Source organism: Harpia harpyja, chromosome 7 (genome assembly GCF_026419915.1).
Source record: "Harpia harpyja isolate bHarHar1 chromosome 7, bHarHar1 primary haplotype, whole genome shotgun sequence".
Classification (NCBI taxonomy): domain Eukaryota; kingdom Metazoa; phylum Chordata; class Aves; order Accipitriformes; family Accipitridae; genus Harpia; species Harpia harpyja.
The window spans coordinates 2,421,323-2,435,234 of NC_068946.1; the positions used below are offsets into that span (position 1 = coordinate 2,421,323).

At 35.6% G+C, this 13,912-nt stretch overlaps 1 protein-coding gene across 12 annotated transcripts in view; it reads left to right on the top strand.

Moving 5' to 3' along the window:
- LOC128143959 (uncharacterized) overlaps positions 1 to 13,912 on the top strand; it is a 184,971-nt gene that overhangs the window by 42,239 nt on the left and 128,820 nt on the right. For 9 of the 12 annotated variants that reach the window (XR_008235937.1, XR_008235938.1, XR_008235942.1 and 6 more), the window contains one exon: positions 13,563 to 13,636. Coding sequence is in view for 6 of the 12 variants with exons in the window: in XM_052792092.1 (XP_052648052.1) it covers positions 13,563 to 13,636 (74 nt within the window). In the remaining 6 variants the exon portion in view is untranslated. Of the gene's footprint in view, positions 1 to 944; positions 1,025 to 13,562; positions 13,637 to 13,912 lie in introns of all 12 variants that reach the window. The other 3 variants (XR_008235940.1, XR_008235939.1, XR_008235941.1) reach the window with 1 other exon arrangement.

Consider the following 13,912-nt stretch of genomic DNA (forward strand, 5'->3'; position numbering starts at 1 on the left):
TGTGACATAGGTAGCTTCGTATTTCAACCCACCAACAGTACTGACTTTGTACACTGACTATAGGGAAGTTTGTTTGTTTGGGGCTTTTTAATGAGAACAATCTGCGTAAACTAATTATTTTTAATGCTGCAAATAGAAGTCACAAATCCATTTCCAACTCTGCGACTTAGAAACTTAACTGCAGTCTCTAAAGTCTTACCTGGAGTAAGCTTTCCTTGCCCAGTGTCAAGGTCTAGGTGAACTTTTAAATCTTCTTACCCTGTTGTAGGGAAGAATAAGGCGTCTGCAGCAGCTCAACTTGGGAAAAGTGTTAGGTGTCCTTTATCATACTGGAACACTTAAAATGTAAAATTCTGTCTCGGGCTGATGGTTCATTTAGCTGTTATCTGCTTTAGATATTAGTCACAAACTTTCAAATCCTATTCCTTGTAATTCCAACTGGAAAAAGAGAAGATGCTCGTTTTGCTAATGCAAAGGTATGGCAGGCCACTAAAGTAATAGGAGGCTTTTTAAAAAGTCAAGGTAGCTTCAAATAGCCTGGAAGAGTAAGAGAACTTGTAAATGTCAGGATACTGCTTTAGAGAAACTCTAGCTTTCAACAAAGAGAACGTGACATCTACTGCTTTCTTAGATTGAGGTGATCTATTCCGATACAACTGATTTCTGGAGTCGCACCAAAGCTAAATTTGGGTCAGCATGTGCCAATTGCTTTGTATGTGTGTTAAAAAGAATAGTAGAAATGTTTTTTTGAACAGCATTATTTCCTCAGAACAGGAAGTAATCCGTTTCTTTCATGATACTGCTTAGATGTGAATTAAAAATACGTTTTTAGCTTTTGGATAACTTTATGGCTTTTCAGTTGTTTTCTGAGAGAATGCATATGCAGGTAGGCCTCTTAGTCCTACTTTTTATGTTCAGTATTCTCATACAGATATTTTTGCTAGGTGACTAACTGGAAGAACAAACTGTCATTTCAAGTACAGTGAATAAACCTTCCTTTTTGTAAGTACCATATGAGAACACAGTAAGTAAAAACTCTGGTTTCTCGTAACCATTTAATCGATATGCAACTCTGAAAGCAATACTGAATCTTCCATGATCCAGCCACAGATGTGCTTGCCTTAAGGCTGTGGTATGAGATGATAGTAAATGAAATTGCAGCTACAGCAGCAAGTATTAGGGGGAAATGAAAATTCCTGACTCAGAGGAGCAGGGCAATGACAGAAAGACTCCTCATTATAGATCTTTTCATATGGAGAAGAATGACTGGTAAATGAGGTTTCTGTGACACAAAGAGGATGGAAATACAGTTGGACGTTCATGCAGAAATTGTGCTCACTGTACAAAACAAATAGAAGAATAGGGGATATCTAATTTGCATTTCTTAACTGACAAAATGAGTATGGAGATATCCTCTGAGATGGATGACAGTTGCAACAGTTAAGAGAAAGGTATTGTTTAACTTTCCCATTATTTGGGTTTTGATGAAAGTGACTTTTACTGTAGCCTGCTTATTGGTAACTTTTCCAGTGTTTGCTTTATTTACTGTACAATAGGTTACAGGCTTTTTAAAATACTGACTTGAGCAAATCTGCCATGATGACTAATTCTCCACCTTTTTCACTAGTTCAGCTAATAGCAAAGCATAAAATAATTATAATGGAACTTGCTGACATGAGCAGGCATAGCGATTCCAGTGTCTAATCAGGTTGTTCCCACTGATTCGCAATAGCTTCTCTGTAGCAGACAAGGTATTTTTTCATCTTTAACCAGTATGAGAAGTCACGTGTATAACAAAATAGACAGGACAATGTGCATTGGCTAATAATAGAAATCAGAGGTACCTAACTATTTAAAGCACTTTCAAAAGTGCTTCGTTTAGTGCATGCAGCACCCGTCTCTCTCATTTTTGCAGTGTGACCAGGGAATTTAACATAGACTGGATTTTTTGTTTTGTTGTGTTTTTCCTTAAATGGCTTCACTTGGCTGCATTCCAACCCCTTAGTCTGAACCTATTTTGCTTTATCCTATTAAGTGGCCTAGAGAGTTGCAAATTCCCAGATTTCTGGATCTGGAATAGCTGGAGGTGCCTTCGCATAGGATGCCATCTATCTTCAGTGATTTGTCTTTGGGCATAAGATACCTTTTTTTTTTTTTTTTTTTTTTTTTAAATACTTGAAAAAATAAAAAAAAGAGAAGGCTGTCTTTCAGGCAAGGTTAGTTGGACTTTTATACTATGATGTGAACGGTATGTACTTGTGTGCTGAGAAGGGGATCTACCTTTTCAGGTACGTGAGAGGTACTTGAAATACTTGACTTTGTCTTAAATATTTTATACAATCAAAGATCAGGAATAACCTATATAATCAATGTCTGTAGAAAAAAAGACAATGCTGAATTTTCAGACAGGTCACTTAATGTATTTGCAGCTGTCTCGCACATCGATCTTCACCACCGTCTAGTGATTCCTTCAAACTTACAGTAAGCCATACACTGAGTCATTAATTAGCTTCACCTAGAAGTCAGTCTCTGCCTGCAGCAGCAGCCACTCCATTATCATCTGGTGTATTTCAAACAATAGAAATGATTGAAACGGGAACTCCTACATTTCGATGAAGATTAAGAATGGCACGCCACCCTGTAATTTAGGTAGTTGTGCAAGTTTTCATTTGCATTAGCAGAATAGTGCAGATTGTGTTGAATTATTCCATAAAAATATCTTCAAGTTTTGAAAGATTTACTGTGCCATGTGTATGTTGTTTATTTTGGAGTGTTCTGGTTTGGTGGTGATGGATTTTGTGGTTGTTTTAAATGTGTCTTCTAAATGAAGATGAAACTAAGGTTCATTAATTCTCTAGAAGCCTAGGGAGTGGCACATTTGAGTCTCAGTGCTGGTTTTAAGCCTTGAGAGCTACCTTAAAACTCTGAATCGCCTTCATAGAATAGCTGAATTTAACTTTAAATCTGTCAGTTCCATTTCCTTTATTCGTAAAATGAACTTCTTTCATATGTGACACTGACAGTTATTGCAAGCAAAGATTTGTTGTCACATGTTTTTGTTTTCTTCAGTTATGTGGTAAGTAGGGTCAAGTTTGTGTTATAATTAATTCAAACTAATTGAAATTTGTGTTTACTTGAAATCTGGATGAAGCTGGCTGATGTAGCTTTACATATATTTTCCTGTGACTTGCATGACTTTGAATGGTTTAGACAGAATAGTACTTAATCATGCCAAAAGTGTAATTGGACGTTACATAGTCATGGCTTAAGATTGTTTTCATTGGTTTTTTTTTGTCCCTTTAGCTTCTCCATTTTTTGAACACTATTTTTAATCCATTGGGTACGCTTTAAAGCAGCACATTGTATGTTCATGGGAGGATGTCCATTTTCGGTGTCACTGCAGAGATCTTTTTTTATCAGGATGGTTGGTCAGAATACTTCTGTGTAGGAAAAAGAGGCAACAGTAGTTGAAGAAGAGTACTAAAAGTTGATTCAGTTATTTTAGAAGAACTGGAACTTACTTGGCACCTTATTCTGCAACTGTAACTCAGATCAGTGCTGCACATTTGAATTCAGGATTTTGAAGGAAAGTAATGTTTACAAAATTAAGACATTTGTTGATAATAGTGGCAGGGCTATACCAACTTCTTTTTTTCCCCATTAAGACATATTTAGTTTTAGTTTTAGAACAAAAACATTGTTTTATACACAAGATAGTGTGTTGTCATCTGGGATATGCAAAATTGTTGCAGCTAGTGATATGGCAGACTTTCTGTGGCTGCAAATAATATTTTCTAGAAATCTCATGACAGCAGTTGGCAAACAAAATACTGTGTGTTACAATTTATACTTTGGACTTTAACGTTTTATATGCAACGTTGCATCAAAAAGTGTAGGTCCTATGTATGAGTTACATGCAAGTGGAAAGTTGGTTTATCTAATCTTAAGGCACACTTTTTTATTCCATTACTCATTTTAATACATTGTTTTAAATAGATTAGTCTCAGCTGTTGAGGTAGAAGCAGCTTGTTATTTTTCCATAGCAAAGGTCACTATGCATCAGGGTAGTCAGGTGGCTGGCAAATAAAACTTAAAATAAGTTTTATATGGCCATCTTGCTTTACTTGAAAAGGATTCTTTTAATTGCCTGATGATTTTATTTATGCAGGAAAATTCCTTGCATATTACAGAATTACACTGTGTGACAGAGATCCCTGTCAATTCATGAAGAATATTGAATAGCTGAGGAGGACGGGCTTGATTTAATGTATGAAATATGGGACTTTACCCAACAATGTATGAAAGTTGTATATGAATCTTTGACTGGGTTGGCTGGTGCGAAGATGGAAGAGGAAATGTCAAATTCCTTTATTATTTATTCTGAGCGATATTAATTACCTGTTTTGTGGTTGGAAAAAAGCAGCCACATGCAGAACCTAGCCAAGCACCAAGCCCTAATCCAATCAGTCTGATGTATGCAGAAAGTTTACAGAATGACCTTGTGCATAATTACTCATTTGATGGCTGTTAGTAAATGGCACAAATGGAATCTGACATACATTAGAACACATTAATGATTGCCTTCCTCCCTCCATCCTCTTCTGTACAGAAAAATGATTTTAATTAAGACTTCCGTGATTAGTCATTTAATCAGTCATTAGGCCAATACAGATGGAGTCAATTAATTTTTTTACACTTGAATAGAGACTTGATGCTACTGCAAACCGTACAATCTACTTTTTTTTTAATGTTGTATCATGGGCAATTGCCTTGATGTCTGTCTAGTAAGTGTACATCACTCTTCCAAAAAGTGGATAGCATTTATAGCACATGAGTATTATGGCAACTATAGGTATGTTTTATTACATGCTATCTGAACTTTAATGAATCGGTTCAGGTTTTGAATTCAGACTGACGGTTGTTCTTGTTGTGGAGTATCCTTTATTTTTTAAAGAGTAGTGGGGCAGAGTTGCCTTTTTGAAGCAAATGTATTCAACATCTCCTAATGTATTGTTATTACAAATGATAATACTTTGTGTTTCAGTGCTGAATTTCATGCAAGAATTTCAAATGTTTATGAACTTAAGGGCCTGTTTCATTTGATGTGGGAAGACTACCTACTTGGCAGATTCAAAAAATGAGGTGTATATAGCTATGAAATTACTTGCTAAAAATCATAAGAGGAGCTGTGATCACCATCCGTGTAAGATCAACAATATTTGACATGACTCATTGGCTGTAGATTAAAGTCATTGGTCATTTAAAGGACAAGAAGAGAACAGAAGTTGTCTTATAGTTTTTTAGACTTTTAGAACTATTTTGGAATAGGTCTTCACCTATTGTGGTTGGCTGATACATCTTCTCTTTAAAAGATAGCACTCCAAAACAATATCAAAGCTTGTTTAAAAAAGACAAAGCAACTGTTATTTCTAATCTACGAGCAATTAAATACAGAGAAAATTAATAAACTGATGAAACTTCCATAATGTTTTTATTGTCTGCTGTATGTTGGCTCATAAAGCAGCATTGGTTGTTTCTAGTGGTGTGCATTTGTTGAGATCTTATTGCCCTATTTAAAAAAAACACAAGAGCTCCAGACTTTCTTCTTGAGGATACATTGTGGATAAAACCAAAAATAAAATATGATATAAATGATTAAAAGAAGCGTTGTCTTGAATCCACACTCTTGCCACTCCTGCCAAACTAAGTTCAGCAATGAACTAAATCTGGGAGGACAAAAGAAAGCACTTACTGGTAGAATGGGACATAAATTGATCCCATCTGAAGATATCCGTGAAAAAGGAGCAAGAATTGTAATTCTGAGTTTCTAAAGCAAAGTGTCACTGTTATGGAATTGTGGAATCGTAAATTTATGATGGGTTTGAAAACAGCAGTACTGTATTCTTTAATCTTTAAGTAATTATTTATACTGTTTACAGTGCTACTTTTCACAAGAAAGAAGGATTTGGTGTATTGAAAAGGACTGAAGTGTATCAGGCTTTGTATTGAACACGTTTGCATATCTGGGAATACTAGTCAGAGGAAGATAAGAATTAACATCTGCAGTGTATATTTCATAGATCTGCTCTTGTCCTTAACAAGAAATTGCTTTGTTCCTCCTTTCAGTTGATTCTTCATAGCGTTCCTTTGCAGAATTCATGCTCACTGACCATTATAGTTTCATGCAGACAAACACTGTGGAGTCATGCAAAGTGTTGAGGCAGCCTCCAAAGTGGTAAGAAAATCTGCTTGGAAATTGTTATTTTTAAAGTGAGATTTTCAGGGATGGCATGCTGTAAAGACAGGCAAAGTAGCTTAGATCCTGAGAATACTGCTTTGTATAACCTTGGCAGACCGATGGAAGGTAGGGTGGGAGCAGTGAAAATCTTCGGTAGTACAGGAAACACACAGAAAATCATTTCAGTAGGTTTTGTTTATATTCAGGAGCACAGAACAGAAATGTCTGTATTCTGTGCTTATGTTTAAGCAGTATTACAACTCCATCTGCCAACTCCATCATGTTTCATCCATATTTTCACTTACCGAGAAAGCAAGATGTATTCAAGGGTAAAATTTTGAAAAGCAGCTAGCTGTTTTCTCATTGGCTCCCACTCCTTGGCTCATGCTTATTTAAAGCATAGTGTTTGGTGAGCCAGATAGTCTAGCTACTGTGGATATCCTTTCTGATCATCAGGTTGCAAAGAAGGGAAGAAGCAGAATGTCTCCCCCATAACAACTGAATGAATTGCAAACAAGATACAAGTTTGCTCCATCAAATAATAACCTGGTATGCTAGTTATACGAGATGAACAACTGCAAATGGGAAAGTGTTTGTGCAGTAAGTACAAGGAGGTCTGGTACATTTGGTTTGCGTTTTAAATGTGTCTGAATAATTACTGTTGAGCAGTTAATTAGAAAGATCCTAATGTAAGGCTAGGCCATGACATGAGAAGATGGCAAAAAGAATGACTTATGAGTCCCTGTCTGGAAAAATTACTTGATAAAAAAGGACAATCAAATGCTGAGGCACTGTGATCCCCTAATAGAGAACAGGAAAGCAATTCAGCTGGACTGCCAACAAACAGGCTCTGTGGAATGGTAGCTTGAAATAAGTACAAGTGGAGATCCCGCTGCTTAAAGTAGTACATGAATTAGTTTATTAATTCACTGCCACCCAAACCTCTTGAGTCCATTTCCAATGTAAATTAAAAACAAGGCAATTTAAATCCGTGGGAGTAAATGGGGTTAAGAGTCTATGCTAACAGAAAATTTTTGTAGTTGGTGTTTCTGCTCCATTTTGCTGTGTTGTCACCATGCTGGGAGATAAGAGGGAGCTGTCCAGCCTCATTATTTGAGTGGCTTCTTGTTAGGTCAGATCCTCACCATGTGAGTAGTTTGTTTTAATGTTGTCTTGGTGGGCTATTGCAGAGGCAAAAGGGAAAGGAATAGATTGATTTGTGTCTGTCATAAGAAAGATTGGAAAAATGAGCCCTGTCTTGTCTAGCCCAGGAATAATAAATAAAAGCAGGTGTGAGGTGTTGGAATTGAAAACAGCTGGATATGACGGATGTGATCTGACTTCTCTAGAGCTTCAGTCTTTAATCCCTGTGGCTCAGTGTGAATATTTCCCTCCTGATGCAATGCAGAAATAATAAATAGAACACAGCATATGGAAGGGTTCCTAGACTGAGAGAGGAGGAGGGAACAAACCACAGTTAACTCTCTTTATGCTCACTTTTCCTTGTATATGTATAGCCCAGCAACCTTTCTTACCGTATTCTACTAATCCTCATTATCTGTTTCTTGGTGTTTGCAGCAAGGCGTGTCATGCTAAGATGAAAAAATTAGAAGCCTTTGGAAGTTTGTGTTGCAACTGGAATCTACCTTCATCCAGAGCTATGTTTTTGAAGACGTATAATGATCCCCTCCCCATTTTGGATGTAGCTTTTGCACATAAACGCTTCTTCACAATTAAAGTAAACACTGAACCATCACTATAAATTGCAATGAAATGCCTCTCTGTACCATTAAAATGATCTGATATTCAATTAAAGTACAGAGTCATCCAGCCTTATTCTGTAGCTTGAATCTTGTCAAATCCTGACCCTTGTAGTCTGCCAGAGGATGGGTTTGTCCACTGGAAAAAAAGCCATCTGCTTTGGAGCGTTCCATACAAGGAATGGCTAGGAAGAGCAATTCAGTTGATGAGAGCTAACATGGTATTTGAGGTGACATCAAATGATTCATTACACTTGTCTGAGACAGCAGGATTCAAAAATAGGCATAGTGCAATTCTATCCTACCCAATAATGTTTTTTTATTTAACCTGGGTTTAAAATGCTTTGTATGTTGGAATGAATACTTTGGCGTGGATGTGTAGTAGTATGTAAAAGAAACAAAGAAACGCCTGCTGAAGTAAATGATATGTGGGTTCTTTCTTTCATGTTTGTTCTATTCCAAGAGTAATGATAAGATTCATCAGGGTCACACTTGGAAGCTGTCTTGCAAAGTAGATCATTTAGAAAAACGCCTTGGCACCCTGCTGTTTTGTCATATATTCCAAGCTGGTTGTGCCAAAAGAGAATTGTAGAAACTGCTGTCATAGAGTACAAAATCATTGGATTTATAATAGGGAGCCAGTGGCGAGAATTCATTATACATTCACACCTGCAGATAAAGAGCATCTAAAATTGGAAGTTTTATTCCACTCATCTTTGATCCTGATATTATTAGATGATATTAGCATCATCCTACACTAGATTCTGGAATTGGAGCAGATATGAATTCCATCCATGAATTTTTTCATATAAGTCATTCTTTCTGTACAGCAACTGTATCCTGTATTTAGAGCAGTAGTTCTGGATACTGAGACTTTTGGTTTCTGTTGTTATATTGTATGGTCCTAGTCTCCTATATGTAATTTAACTTTTGTAAACTAATAATATAAAAATCACACAACTCAAATCATTTCACGATCCTGAAAGAAACCTTTTCATACTTCTAAAGTATTTGGAATCATTTCATCAAATTCTAGACATGAAGTGATATCTTTACATAGAATTTGCTAATTTAGGCTCTTTATTTGTATTTGTAAATACATAGCTCTGTGTCAAAATACCACTTAAACAGTAACACAGACTAAGACTAGGAATTCTCTTAATCTCAACCTAAACTTGGGAGCCCAGATTCTCTGTTTCAGCTGAATAATTGTGATACTAGTATCCCAATTCAGATCCTCCTGCCCAGTTTTAGAGATTAAACCCCAAATTCTACATGTGCTGGTTCCTTTCCTTATCCTGCAACAGATAAGTTATTAATTTATGCTTGTACGTGTTCATACAGAGCTATTTCAAACAGAACTACAAAATTTGGGCCAAGTTTGTATCTTGTGTAAAATAGCCGTAGTCATATTGAAACTACTGATTGGTAACAGCTGAGTATTTCACCAGTTGAATCTAGTTAAAGATGAAAATTATTTGCTATGAAGAATGATCACAACCAATCAATTCTGCATTTCTAGCTGTTTGAGAGTTAAATTTTCAAAGCTTGTACAGGGAATTTTTGCACAGCTCCTGTTCTTTGTGTAATGGCTGGAGATACACGACTTATGTGTTTCAGTAGCCATCATCTGTGACAACTTGTGTTGCCATAAAGAGAGTTTATAGCAAAATAAAGGAAAGATCTGCCACCTGAAAGTTCTAATTTGTACCCTGGGGAAAGTTAAAACAGCAATGCAGATTTTTGTCTATTGTTGTAAGGGAATTGGTAGTTTACTCAGATGAATTTAGGCAATATTATCTAAAGCTTTATGGGCAAATACTGTACAAACATTGTGAAGGCAATTAAATATCTAATAGCAGTCCAATTAAGTTATTTTTATGACTAGACGATGAGTTACTGGTGGTTTATTTGTAGGCAGCCATTTAAGTAAATCCTAAAGGTTACATACTGCACAAAAAAAAAAAAATCTAAATTCAAGGTCCTGAAGACCTCTGTTGTAAATATTCATTCAGTCTGGACATTTTTTACCATATAGACTCTGCATTCAGCTAAGAAATCAGCAGTGCGTTGAATTTTTCTGATTTTAATTGATGGGGAAAATGGAATACGAGTTAATTATCCAGAAATAATTCCACTTGATAACTTCCACAAGAGTGTGTAGATTTACTTGTGTGGTCCACCTTAGTATTAGTTTGTGATTTTCATCCTGAAAACTTAGAGAAATTAAACCCATATCTATTGAATTACATGCTTTTCAAGTAGACTATAAAATAAAACTAGTAGTGTAGCACTAAGATAGTGGCCAAAATTGAAACCAGAATAGCAGTTTGTACTGAGTCATGCAAACTTACCATTGTCTCCCAAAGGTCATGATACTGACAGAACAATAAGAGTGGTAGAATGCATGCCTGTGGAGTGTGGAGATGCCCCTGCATTTCTGAGAGAGATTGATAGGAAATCATTAATGCAGTTTATAAAAAGAAGGCAATTCAATTGATAGATTCACCTATAACTGAGGATCAGACTGGCTATCCCTAGAACTAAAAGAGACACTGTATGAAATGTAAGGTTTTTGAAATGTGTAATTTTGGAAAACAGAATGTTAAAAATAAGATTTTATAGGTCCACAGATGAAATTACTTGGCTTCAAAATCCTGTTCAACAAGGAATCCTCCTGGAATTTATAGAACAGCATGTCGTTCACAGCGCATTGGACACATTCATCATTTTATCTGCTTGTGGAATATCTTCTGGTAGACTGAGATTTATTTTTTCCATATACGTGAAATGACTGGCAAGATTCAGTCACTTCTACAGTATATTCTTTGGCAAATACTTGCTGGACTCTTTTTCAGCAAATACTTGTATTAAATAGTTTGTTGTTAGGAGAGGTATATGCCTAGCTGTAGTCAACTCATTGAAAATCTTACAGAAAGTCTGTGGAACAATTTTTGCTTGCTGCTTTACTCCGTGTGTAGAGAGGGACTCGAAGCAGTAGTGACCCTGTCCCCTGAACTTCAGTCTTATGGCAGAGTCCACCAAGAAGTAAAGCACTCCCTTTTGAGACCCTTCCTAAGCAACAGTGGGTTGGAATGCCTTCATACAGGTGGAATATACCTGTTTTTCTTTCCCTGTTCAAGTGCTCATTTGTACAACTTTGATTAACTATGAAGACTTTTAAATCAAACGAGATGGCAGATTCTACAACCCCTCCCATGATATATTTGATCCACGGCTGCTGAAGTTCTAACAAAGAAAAGAGAAAATGATACTCCATTTCTAATTAAAGAACTAATTTTCCTTTGCAAATAGACTTTTTATCTCAGCTACAGTGTTAAGGATCAATGGGTTGTCACATGTATGTCTTTTTAGTAAATGCCAGCTGAGATGACATTAAAGTGATAGACTGATCACTGTAATCAATGCAATTCAAAATTGCTTTATGTCTTAAATGAACTTGGTTCCTTTCTGTGATTCTCCTCCAGTTAACATTGTCTGAGCAATGCAGTACAAGGTTACATCTTAGTTTGAAGTAAAAAGTGATGATGATATGGAATTAAAATTTTTTTACATAGGTGCAGGTTTTGCCGTTTTTAACTCCTGGTTTTATGCAATTCAAAGGACCTTGCTATATATTCTTATCGCAAAAAAACGAATAAGAGTAAAAAAATAAATTTAAAGTAGAAGAAAATAATGTGAAGCTTCCCCTTTCTTCCCCTGTGCACTACCTTCCTCCCATAAAAAGAGTGGCCAAGGCTTACTAAGATTTTTATTTGCTTAGTTGTCTTATGTTAAGCCGTGAATATTGACACTCCAAAACACAGCAATTATTCAACTCAAAGGCAGTCAGAATTGGTACTTAAGTACAAATGTGTGGTTCGTCTTAAAAGCATAACTGAGTATGTTGTGCATTGCCTGTACATTTAATGCCAAACATAGGCTTATCCATACTATTTAAAATGATACTGATATGTTTTAGTCTCCCATAAGCACATCTTCCCTGGCTTCTGACACAGCGATGCATCTGTGAAAAAAGACAGTCCTACTGATGATGCAGTTGGTGATGATACAGGAGGGCAAACATAACACCAGAGAACAGTCTAATTTTGAACTAAAGGAATCTTTCCATACCATTATTCTCACAGTCTAATCAGTGTCTTTAAAATCTATTTATGCGGAATACTTCAGAACTCTTTTCTTGTTCTGGTTTTATTTTTTCAAAACCCTAGAGGTTCTGTAAAAACTCTCAGGATCCTTGTAAACCTTTTTATTTCTCTTAAAGTTGGCAGACTGACAGGCTTTAGTTATGCTTAGTGCTAAATTATTTATCTTCCTTTTCCCTCCTTGCCTGACTTCTGAATCTTTAACTCGACTCTTGGGATGTATATTTTTTTTACTTCCCCCACCCCCACCCTTTAAAGTGAAGCCGTTTTTATCTTTTGTCTTTAGTGTTTTACCATTAATAAAAAAAGTACATGTAAAATTTGAAGATATAAGTATGTTTAAGATGCAGTATCTGATTTTTCGTAATTGTAATTCTGAGTCTAACAAGGTAACTAGGTCGTATAAACCATTTTATGCTTACTTGTATGTGATTCTTACTCATCACCTGCATTCAATAGTGAAACTCAAAATTATTTATATTTTTTTAAAATACCATTCTATACTATCTCATATCGTCTTATAGAACAGTCTTGAGGCTTTTTCCTCTAGGATCAAAATCTTTTAATTGCCAAGAGTTTTCAACGATGATGTTGAAATGCTGTTAAATAAAAAGTTAAGCACATAATCTCCTTTAAATCCAGCTCCCCACGAAGTACAATGTATTGTCACTGTATCGGTCTTTTTTTTATGGGACATAAGCACACAATTAAGTACCTTCCTGATAATCATGCTATTGTGTGCTTTAAGTTATGTATGTCCTAGTAACTTTCAAGTAGGAAAGAAGTGAATAAATGGTAGAAGAGATAATCTTTTTCATTTTCATTGCTCATCAGTAGTGAGAAGTGTTTATTTTTACAAAATACAAGGATAATTACTTAAATACTAGCTTTTTTCAATGTTTTAAGCTTTCTTATGTGCAAGGAGTTTCATACGCTAAAGTATCAACATGTATACTATAAGACGTGAATAACATGTACGCTATTTTTATAAGCGGCTTTGTAGTCTATGGTGTAACATGGTCGTGACTGTGACTCGGGTAGCACTTGTTAGACACTTCCTTATTTATAATTTTTGAAGTATAATTTTTTTTATCTCACAAATACGTTTATACCTTTTAAAACAGTTACATCAATTGGTAATATTGCTTATTTTGACAAAGAAGGCAGCGTGGCTTCAGGATACTGAATGCTTTTGAAAATTCAGCCTAAAGGATTTGAAGCTTGTTTGCGACATCGTTTTGAAAGTGGCCAAGTATTTCACGTTACAGTGAACAGTACAAAACATTTTACAGGAGGAAGTGTCTTGAATTGTCTTATGAGCTAGTAACACCAAACTCTCATCAACATGTAAGTAAGCGTCATTATTGGTAGTAACAATATATTTATTCTAATCTTTAGATCTCACATGACATCCAAAGAATACAAGTTACAAAAGGATCAGCACTTCACAAAGAATTCTGAGACATTACAAGGTAAAGATCTTTTCTGTATTATCATATTCATCAACTGAAAAGCTGTAGAAGCTGATTTATAGTATAATTTCAGGACTGAATGTATTGATCATGAAGATTGTGTCAATCCTTAAATTACTTCTAGGATTAGTAAAGAAAGTCAGTCAAATTTTCCTAGAAGTTTTTCTTTCAAAACATTTACCTTTAGTGTCTTGATTAAGTGTCTAACATGTATCTGACAGTTTTGTGTGCTACTTTTCATTTCATTCTGTAGTTTCTGATATTCTCTAAAACCAT